At 61.0% G+C, this 10,194-nt stretch overlaps 1 protein-coding gene across 11 annotated transcripts; it reads right to left on the bottom strand.

Annotated features, from left to right (window-relative positions):
- Positions 1-72: 72 nt before the first annotated feature.
- CRTAC1 (cartilage acidic protein 1) lies at positions 73-9,835 on the bottom strand. 11 transcript variants are annotated; one of them, XM_042863353.1, is made up of 15 exons: positions 9,722-9,835; positions 6,893-7,089; positions 5,452-5,648; positions 4,551-4,681; positions 3,866-4,022; positions 3,289-3,423; positions 2,922-3,067; positions 2,642-2,778; positions 1,999-2,081; positions 1,801-1,901; positions 1,558-1,726; positions 1,341-1,486; positions 1,198-1,240; positions 797-940; positions 389-590 (listed from the first exon to the last, which is right to left on the bottom strand). In XM_042863353.1, the coding sequence occupies exons 1-15, from the start codon at positions 9,833-9,835 to the stop codon at positions 478-480; spliced, it is 2,013 nt and encodes a 670-aa protein (XP_042719287.1). In that variant the 3' UTR covers positions 389-477. The 11 variants fall into 11 exon arrangements, with proteins under 11 accessions (XP_042719286.1, XP_042719288.1, XP_042719289.1 ...); XM_042863356.1 differs by lacking the exons at positions 389-590; positions 9,722-9,835 and adding an exon at positions 171-378 and having other exon boundaries at positions 6,893-9,542; XM_042863357.1 differs by lacking the exons at positions 389-590; positions 9,722-9,835 and adding an exon at positions 171-369 and having other exon boundaries at positions 6,893-9,542.
- Positions 9,836-10,194: the final 359 nt, after the last annotated feature.

The raw sequence follows: 10,194 nt of genomic DNA, 5'->3' as shown, positions 1-10,194 counted from the left end.
GTGGGAGGGAAATCTAGGGCAAAATATTGGCTCCCACCCTGCTGGAAGCCTGAGCTCAGCCCAGCCGGCAAATAGACAGTGTATAGTTTATTAGGAGGGTTCTCCAGGAGATGGGCTGGAAGATTGAGCAGGGTCCAACTCCAAACAGCAGGGTCAAGAAGTTAAAAAACAAACTGAGGGGACTTTCCCCTGATAGGCTGGGGGGAGCCTCCTCTGCTGGGGTTGCCTCCCCCCGAGCAGAGGGGACTTGAAAAGCACACGTGGCTCAGGCCAAACCAGCAGGCACATGGCACGGGATCGAGGCGACGGAGCCAGCGATGCGGGGGGAGTGCTGGGGCTTCAGTCCTGGGCTGCAGTGTGGGGACGATGCTGTGGTCCCTTGCCCATCCAGGGCAGTTCCACATGGGGAGAGAGAAAAAGAGACAGACAGAGGCTGGCTGCTCCTTCGCCAAGGCTGCTTGGGTGTTACAGGCAGGGTTAAAGTGCATAGAGGCAAAGGCAGAGTCCGAAGCCCAGAGAGAGGAGAATGCGTTGGGGGGCCCAGGGCCAGCTCCCGGTGGAGGGGTATCCCCCAAAAAAGGCCACCTGAGCTGCACGGAGAATGAGAAAAGGAGCAGGAAAGAAAGAGAGTTGGGTGATCAGCAGCAAGTGGGTGGCACGGGACCAGCAGACACGGAGGCACGTAGCTGTGGGGCTGGGGCATAGGCAACCACTGGAGGGTGCAGGGGTGGCTGTGCCTGGGTGGGTACATCACCATCCCAAGGTGCTGCTCCAGTGTATCACCACCATCACTCACCCACACATGCTGTGCCATCCTCATTGGGCTCGAAGCCACGAGCACAGCGCTTGTTGCTGCGGCAGCGGTACCCGCCATAGGTGTTGATGCAGATGGGCTTCTCCCGGGGGCAGACAAAGGGGAACTCAGCACACTCGTTGGTGTCTGTGGACAGAGGGGATAGGGGGTGATGTGGCCAGGCTGGGAACTGCCAGTGGTGTGCCCTGGCTCCCACTGTGCGTAAGCGTGGATGTGGCCATTTGCAAGCGGTGTGCTGCCACAGCTGAACACTACCATGTCCCCATTTCTGCTGCATCACTTGTATCAGCCATGCACCCCCTGCCCCCTCAGAGCCCATGCTCCCAGAGCACATGCCCAACAGCCATACTCTGGGTTTCAGCCATGCCTGTGTCTGCACTCACCTACGCAGCGTCCGTTCTCGTGCTGGGAGAATCCCTGCCCGCACTGCGTTTGGGGAGAAGCAGACACTGGGATGGGGCAGCCCCAAGGCAGCAGAGCTCAGCCCCGCATTCCTGTCCCTTAATCACTCCCCGTGGGTCCTCACCTCCAGCAGGGTGGGCATCGGTGGTTTCTCTGTGTCTCGTGGATAGGGGACCTCCAGGACAGAGTTGGTCTCACTGCTGGCCACCGCTCGCACCAGAACACGGCCGTCGGGCCACGTCACCTCCAGGCTGCTGGCTTCGTCACGTCCTGTGGGCAGGCAGCCTGTCACTGGGTGCAGGGGGGGGCTGGCAGCATCTTGCCCTCACCCCGGGCCTCACCCAGTCCAAAGTGTGCCACGGGCTCCATTTCACACAGGTACCCTGAGCCGCCATCAATGATGCGCAGGTGGGCACCGCTGCGTCGTGTGAACAGCACCACCTTGGCTCCTCGTGCAAAGGCCCCAAAGCGGGTGCGTGGCACAACCCGCAGCCAGTTGTTGCCAGCACCCTGCAGCAGAGGGGAGGAAGGCTGAGCTGGGGGGACACAGGGACGGAGACATCTAGAGGAGCCCTTTTGCTCACCTGGGTGCTCTTGAAGATGGAGAGTGGCTGTGCCATGGACTCGCCGTGGGATAGGATCAGATCCAGCATCCCATCGCCATCAAAGTCTGTCACCGCACCCCCTGTGCACAGAGCAACAGGTCATGGGTTTGGCTCTCATGGTGATGGCAGCACCCTGGCGGTGCTGTGTCACCCCCAGCCCTGCCCTGCAGCACCCACCAGTGCCCCGTCCCTCGGGCTCCAGCGCATCCCCCGGGTTCAGCTCTTCTACAATGGGGTCTGAGTGCTCCCTGCGGATGAGCCTGTTGAGCACAGGCAGGGTGTTAGTGCCAGCCCTTGTGTCCCCATGACACCCAGCAGCTCTCCACCTTGGAGCAGCCTGGCAGAGAGATGACACCCAGAGAGGACAGGGCCGTGTGGGGTGCCTGGTGACTGGACATGCACATCTCATCCCTGCTTCATGGAGAAATGACAGAGATATCACAAGGGCATGGAGTGCAGCAGTGCCATCTCCAAACGTTGCTGCAACCCCTGGGGGCTCCCAGCTCCTCCCAAACCACCGCCTTCCACCTGCCTGCTGTGCCAACATGGCAAGGGGGTGCCGCAGAGCAGTGGTGAGGAATTGATCCCTACAATTAGCTGCAGCAGGGAACAAGCTTCCACACAGCTGTGATCAGCAGCATGGGGACCCCAGGGGCTGCTGCAGGCACAGCTGCAGGGCTGGTAATGACATAGCGAAGGGCTCAGGCATGGCTCCTTGATGAGCAGAGTCAGAGCTCTGGCCCCGCATGTGGCACCAACGGAGAAGAGCACGGTGAGGGCTGCTTGGCTCCCGCTGTGGGGCATGGCCCCCCAGCCCTACCGGAACAGGCGATTAGCGGAGGAGCCGCGGTAGGCAATGTTGTTGAAGAAGACCTCCAGCTCCTGATCATTGTCAAAGTCAGCAGCGATGACAGTGCGGACGGGGGATGGCATGGAGAACTTGGGAGTGGCAATGTCCTGCATGAGAAATGGGTATGGGATGGTGATGTGAGGACACTGCTCCTCAGTTTCCATCCCCACTGGCAACCAGAGCTCACAAAACCAAACTGGGGCTCAGCACCAAAGCTGGTGATTGGGGATGTTCCAGCCCCAGCCCTCACCCGAAATTTGATGCGCCCGGGGGCCCCTGCCTGGAGGTAGAGGCGGTGCGGCCCATTCCAGTTGCCATAGACAATGTCCACACGGCCATCACGGTTGAAGTCAGCCAGTGCCACACCACGTCCATGCTGGTAGGGGTCATCCAGCCCTGCAAGCAGCAAGGGGACAGGGAGACAGGACACTCGATCCTGGGACAACTCCCCAGGACACATCCTGAAACATGGCCCCTGGTCTCCATATGGGCCTCCCCATGTTGCATCTTTGCATCTCTGCTGCCCCTCTTGTGGTCAATGGGGCCCGTCAATCCCCACGGTCCCCCAACACTGTGCTCAGCTCATTTGGTGTCATCTCCCCCTGCCCTCTACTCACCTACCACAGCTGCCACGTCCTGGTATGTCCCATCCCCACGGTTGTGGAAGAGGAAGTTGGGGCTGTTCTCATTCCCGCAGAAGATGTCAGAAGCACTGTCACTCAGGATGGGGCCTACAGCCACACCACGGCCCCCTGGGGACAGCAGCCAGTGGTAAGGTTGTCCCCTGCTTTGGGGGCTGCATGTCCCTGTATCTGTTCCAGTGTTCCCAAGACCCCCTCCTCTCCCTCCCTCCTCCTTCACTCCCTCTCATCAAGAGCTAATTGAGGCTGGCAGCTGCTTGTGTCACATCCAACCTAATCACTGCCATCGCCATGGTGACAACACTCCTAATTAGCAAGAATTTACCGCCACAGAGACGGGACACGCGGCAGTCCCCGATGGCGGCTGGCATGCACTCTGCATCCCCAGGCCCTAAGGACACTGCCAGGGAACCAGCAGGTGACAGCGGGGTCCTTCTGGGTGGGTGCCACGCACAGTGGGGTGGCCACTAGGTGGGGCAGTCAGGCAGGCAATGTGTGGCACATGTGGTGTGGGTCATGGCACAGGTCGCTAGTGCTCACGTCCTCTCCATACCTGTGTACTTGCTGACACCAGCCTGGGCGGCCACGTCCACCAGCACCACGATGCCACGGGCAGGGTCACTAGCAGCCACGTCCATCTCCAGCAGCGCATGTGGGCCCACTTTGCCGCTGGCGTAGTTGGCGATGTAGATAGAGTACCTGCCCGACCCCTGCGGCCGGCAGCACCGCCTCAGCTCCCTGTCCCTCCACCTCAGCCCGTGGGGATGGGTTTGGCCTCCATCCTCCCTGCTGTCGAGTTCCCTAACGCACATAGTCAAGAGCACCCTGCACTGGGGATGGTTGTGCTTTCCCACTGGGATGTGCCCCATCACCTCCACCGTCTCCAAGCTCAGTGCTGGTGTTCAGTTCATGCCACACTCCCTGCTGTGACAGGTGCCCCCCCGTCCCCACCGCCCCCCTTGTCCCGTGCAGCAGCTGGGTCCTGATTTAGCGATAATCATTGGGAAACAAACTGCTGGGGGAGGAGGAAGAAGAAAGAGCAGGTGACAGGGACATAAATCACCTCGACAGGCGCGTTTATCAGCCAGCGGCAACCGTGTGGACGGATGCCCGGAGCCCTGATGGCCGGGGGGGCTGCGAGCCCTGACAGCCACCAAGCGGCTGCTGGGGGCACCCCCATCCCCAGTGGAGTGGGACGGGGCCTCGGTGAGGGGCTGCCCCACACTCTGCCCGCTCACCGTGCGGTCCACACAGGCGACAGAGCGCCCGGCGAAGCGGCTGGCCACGTCACGGTTCACTTCGTCGCTCAGCAGGTCCTCCCAGCGCCCGTTGCGGAGTTTGAAGAGCTTATCCGTGTAGGTGGCCATGCCTACGGGATGTGATCAGGGGCTGCTGCAAACATCCTCCCCCTGAGCTCGCCCCAATGGGACATGACCCTTGCTCTGTCCCTGTCCCCCCAGCTGTTGCCACCGGCAGAGTTCCCATAACCCGTAAGTGCCGCTGGGAGGCACATGGAAGAATCAACTCATTAAGTTAAAATGCGTCCCAATGGGGCACTGCCAGTGGAGACAAAAATCAATGCAGTGCCAGGCACAGGCGGTTAGCCATGGTGCTGTGACAGTGCCAGTGGCATTGCCTGATTTAGGGATGGGCACGCAGATAGCCACTGCCAGTCCTGGTAATTGGAGAATGAAAACACATCCGCAGCAGTGGGTCTGGGCAGAGCTGGGATGGAGCAGGGACACAGGGAGCTTTGGCGATCACTCGGGGCACAGGTGTCCCCTCCCCAGGGCTGGCATGCCCAGGAGATGCGACAGCATCAGTAAGGCAGGATGAGACTCTGGCTTGGTACAGAGGCACAGTTCTGCCACCATCACAGGGGTCAGCACGCGGGGGTACGCTCACATCTTAGTGGCATGGCAGTCCCAATGATGATGGGACACTGCCATCCCCTCAGGGTGCCTTGGGGAGGGTGGCTGGGAGTGCTGACTCAGCATCTGGCTGGGCTCAGCATCCCGCCCGCGCTGCCATCAATCAATGGAGCCACTCAACTGGGAAATTAACTCCAGCCCGCACACATCCCTCACGCGCCGAAGGTCATGGGCAGCTGTGCCGGCCCCCCCCGTGCCTGGAGCTCACCAGAGAAGGCATTGTTGGTGTTGAGGAAGTAGATTTCCTCACGGCCATCCCCGTCGATGTCACACGCTGTCACACCGATAGCATTGCCTGGCCGGTCCCGCAGCGCATAGTAAGGGGAGCTGTACTCGTCCTCTGCCACGTTGACCAGCCGGCCCCGTGTCTTGTCATACTTGAGCACCAGGTTGGGGCCATTGTATCTGTAGGCATGAACAGATGGATCCTGGAGTTGGGAATGGCATGACAGCCCCTGCCCCATTCCCTCGAGCAGGTGGCCATGCACTGTGCCAAGCAGGATCTGGGCACCAGCAGCTTGAGGGGCACAGCAGAGACATGCATGGTGTGTGGTGGCTAAGGATCTTCTGCCTCCCTTTTCCAGCTGTGGGGCTGGCTGCCATGGGGAGGGCTCAGCCTGGTGTCACACGTCAGCCTGACCTGGGCACCCTGGGTAGTCTCAGGGTAGGATGGGGCAGGTTCCCTTCTTGCAGCCTTTTCCCAGGGCAGGGAAGGCAGCATGCAAGGAAAATCTGCTCAGCACACTGTGCCCCACAGGCTCCCCGCCTGTTCCTGCCCCATGCACCGTAAACAAGTTACACAATGGGCAACGTGCTGCTTACAAAACCATCCCAGCTGCTTGGCTCAGCCCTGCTGAGTGTAGTGACCTGGGCTTTGCTGGGTATCCCTGGCTGCCCAGGCTTGCTGCACTGTTGGGCAGACACCCCATGTCCGTGCCCCATTCATCAAGCACGGTGCCAGCCCATGCTGGGCTCACAGGGTGAGATACTCCCTTCCAGGTGAGGACACATGTACAAGCTTCCCTCCTGGATGAGCATGCTATGCCACTGTCTCACAGCCATGCCAGGAGCCTGTGCCACTGTCTCCACTATCCCCAGCCAGGGCAGGACCTGCCAGCAGCAGCTGCTCTGTGTCCAGCCCTGCTCGGGCGCTGGGACAGCACAGCACACGGCTCCTGCATCACTGGCTCCTGCCAGCCCTTCCAAGCCATCACACCCATACAGGGCTATAAAAAACCTCCAGCCAATTAAATGAATCTCCGGAGAGCACTGAGTCCTGTCAGCGGAGCCGAGCTGGCTCGGGCTTGAGCTGCCTCTGTACTGAGGGGTGGGACCCAGCTGTTGGGCAGCTGCCATCATCCCACAGCAAGGGGACCCGACCCTGGAGCAGTGTCCCCATGCAGATGGCATGCTGGCAGTGCCACCGCACACCTCCTCCTAGATGGAGGGATAGGAATATTAGTGATGTGCCCCAGCAGAGCAGTGAGACCAACTGCCTGCAGCTGGGAGCTCAGCTGGGCACCACGTGTGCTTTTTGGAGAAAACAGTGAGTTTGGAAAGGCTGCCAGCCGTGGAACACATGGCTGCAAGGAGCTCCTGGCACTGCAGGGCCACCATGTCTTACTGCCCCCAAGACTGTCCCTACTCACCCAGCCACCACGATCTCAAAGCTGCCATCAGCATCCAGGTCAGTGACAGCCACGCCGTAGTTGAGCTGTGTGGGGTTGCTGTCGTAGTCAGGCGGGAGCAGTTGGTGGGTGACGGCGGTGAACATGGGCTCACTGCGCTGGGAGCCCTCACTGAGCCAGGCCAGGGACAGCAGGCACAGCGCCAGCATCCTAGGCACCTGAGACAGACCTGCAGCCACTCAGCTCTGCTGGTTGCACCACCAAGATCCCATTCCACGGAGCCCGAGCATCATCCCTGTATGAGTTATTCTTCCTCCACCACTCACCATCCACCCCACTCAGTAATGCACAACCCTTCGATTCTCCAGCCCCGAGACCTCAGGCATTTCTGTGCGGCTCCAACATGCCTTAGTTTCCCCATCCTGCCATCACTGTTTCTCTTGGGGACTGTGGGGGGGGGTTGTCTGCACAGGGCTGCAGCCATGGAAAGGTGACAGGAGACTGGGAGAAGAGGCTCAATTAACCTGGACTGCGGAGGACTGTGGCTGCCAGCTCTGCTGGCAAGGCTGCAGAGCTTTGGAGCTGGCTCTGACCCGGCTTTAGACTGGGTGACAAGTGAGGTGGCACTCAGGACTGCTGCACTCACTGTGGGCTGGGCAGTCCCCTCCAGAAAAGTCCAGCTGCATGGCACCAGCTGTGTCAATCAAGTCCAGCAAGGGGCACTACCCCGTGTGGCCATGACAGAGCTGTTCCAAATTCTTTAGGAGCATCCCCCAAAAGACAAGCAGTGGGGAAAGGTGACCAGTCTCACTGTCAGCCTGTCCTCATGCCATTGGCCCTGTGTGGCCAGCTTGGAGAAGGGAAGATGCCCTATTCTTGGACCTTGGTAGATTGTCACCACCAGCCTGCTGCTGCCTCCTGGGGAAGGGAGAAGGCTCCAAGGATCTTACCCCAAGGTTTATCTGGGAAGCGTGGGGACAAGGCACAGAGCATCTGCCCATTCATATAGACATGGGCATAGGGTTGTCCTCTGATTTCCCAACCTCCATCTCTGTCCCCAGCCAGCATGGTGCAGCATTCCCTTGCCTGGTGCCCCTCCAGGGAACAGTCCCCATGCCATCAATGGGGCTCTGTATCCCCTCCAGCTCCCGTTCCCTGCAGCTTGGCCCACTCCCCAGGCACACCCCCACTCCATCCAGCTGCAGCCGGAATCCCTCCAAGCTGGAGGAAGCTTTTCCAGGAGGAAACAATGTTCCTGATTGGAAACAAAAGGCTCTTCCCCACGGATCCGGTTCTGGGTGCCATGGTGGGGGCTGCCCGGCCCAGAGCCAGGCTGTTTTGGGAAAAGGGACGGAGGCCCAGGCTCAGTGTACTGAATGCAAGAGGCCCTGTGGCTTCCAGCACAGCACAAGGATGTTTGAGGCAACAGGGTCCTGCTTTTATGCCTATGGCAGAGCTCAGCTCTCTCCTGTCCCAGCTCATGTCTTGGCATCTAGTGGCAAGGTCACTCCAGGTGCTGCAGTCACACTGGGACTCCTGCTCAGCATGGCTAAACCTGGTGGCAGGGAGCTGAAGTGGTCAGAAGGGACAGAGGGAAGATGGGAGCAAGTCAGGAGTGCCATGGATGCCCACACAGGGCACAACTGGGTAGCGCAGGAATGTAGTGCTGGCCTAACAGCTGCTCCCTGGCACTGCCATCCCCATGCAAGGCTGCTGCCAAAAGTAGCCTGAGGGTAGAATGGGATGGGGTGAGGGCAACGCCTGGGTACACAAACCTAGGAAGGTCACACCCCACAGACCTGTTAGCGCAGGTAGGGAGATGCTGCCCCAGGGCTCCTCACGTACATGGCTGTGGTCCCCAGCACACATCATGGGGACGTGGGAGTTGGCCACTTGCATGGCCGCCCCGTCCCCATGACATTGCTGCCGCCATGCTGCGTGTCCCCAGTGTCATGCATCACCACTGCAGCAACATCCCATCCCGGGCCACATCCCATCCCGGCCCAGCACTGCCACAACATCGTGCGACATTGCGCAGGAGCCCCACCACACCCCAAAGCCACCTCACAGCAGTGACAGCATGGTAACATCACAGCACTGCATGACATCATGCTTCATGTGTCCCAGTGACACCATATCCCCCTTCCCATCATTCCCAGGCCACCACAGCCAAACCTGCCAGGGTAGAGGACAGGTGAGAGGCATCCTGCACTCAGTCTCCTCTGTCCCAGAGGGGCTGTGGTATCCCAGGGATGCCAGAGCCCCAAGCAGCCCTGATTCTGCAGTGCCTGTGCTCTGGCCGAAGCCACAAGCCCTGGTCTCACTGCTGTGGCCTCAGCGCCGTGCACCTCACACCCCTCACACAGGACCTGGTCCCTGTGTGCATGCTGCCATGGATGCTCCCAATGGACTTCACGCCTGCAGTTCCCAAGCAGAGATGGTCCCTGTTCTCTCCCATGCTCAGCACCGGACCCAGCACGCTGGGGCTCAGCCAGCAGCAGCTCATGCAGTATGGAGACAAGCAGTCACCTTATCTCGCAGCTCAGCCCGAAGGGACATCGGGTCCTTGGGGGGGGCTCAGCCGTGGTACCGCGCAGCCAGCCCCTTCCTGCACAGGTGGAGGGGCAGAGGGACCCCTCCAGCCCCACAGTGACCAAGTGGGGACATTCCCAAAGAGAAGAGCTGCCCTTTCCCTCCCGTTGCCCATCACCACCCCAACGTCCCCGCGGGTGCTCCCCTACTGCCAGCCCCCACCCTAAAACCCCAGGCAGCACCCCTACCCCCCTATCCCATCCCCAACTCCGCCGCGCCCTCCCCTCCCCTCCCCACTTCCCAACTTCCCGCACCCACCCCCGACTCCCCGGCAAAGTTGGTGGCGGGGCGGAGGCGCGGGGCCCCCTCCCTACTCACGGGCGCGGGGGGCTGCCCGGTGCCCCCGCGGCGGCGGTGGCGGGGGGAGCGCATCCCGCAGCGCCCGCCTCGCCGCCCGCCTCCCGGTTCCGCGCCGCCCGACTCCCGACGACTCCGGCCGCCCGTGCGGGCTTTATGTAGCGCTGGGCGGCCGCGGCAGCGCCAATGAGCGGGGCGAGGGGTGCCGCTGCCAATGGAGAGCGGGGAGGTGGGGCTGTGCGGAGCTGATTTACTGCCCGAAATTGCAGTGGAAGCACGGCCGGGCAGCGCCGGGTGATACGGAGCCAAAATATGATGGGGGGACCCGCTGAGGCATGTGGCAGGAGAGTGGCTCGTAACCTTCACGGGGCGGTGGGTCGCTCTGTCCCATCGTGTCCCGCACCGTCCCTCACTGTCAGGCTGCCCCCAAAAGC

The sequence above is a fragment of the Lagopus leucura genome, unplaced genomic scaffold (assembly GCF_019238085.1).
Source record: "Lagopus leucura isolate 7727_CA_CO unplaced genomic scaffold, USGS_WTPT01 Super-Scaffold_739, whole genome shotgun sequence".
In the NCBI taxonomy this organism is placed as follows: Eukaryota; Metazoa; Chordata; class Aves; order Galliformes; family Phasianidae; genus Lagopus; species Lagopus leucura.
The sequence above is the reverse complement of the archived record's forward strand: the minus strand, read 5'-3'. Positions and strand labels throughout refer to the sequence as shown.

Coding starts and splice junctions, on each gene's coding strand:
- CRTAC1 (XM_042863351.1), bottom strand. CDS start 7,080: ATGCTGGCGCTGTGCCTGCTGTCCCTGGCCTGGCTCAGTGAGGGCTCC. Junction 3,424..3,865: donor TGGTGTCAGCAAGTACACAG/GTATGGAGAGGA, acceptor TGCTGTCCCCAG/GGGGCCGTGGTGTGGCTGTA. Junction 941..1,340: donor CGATGCCCACCCTGCTGGAG/GTGAGGACCCAC, acceptor CTCTGTCCACAG/ACACCAACGAGTGTGCTGAG.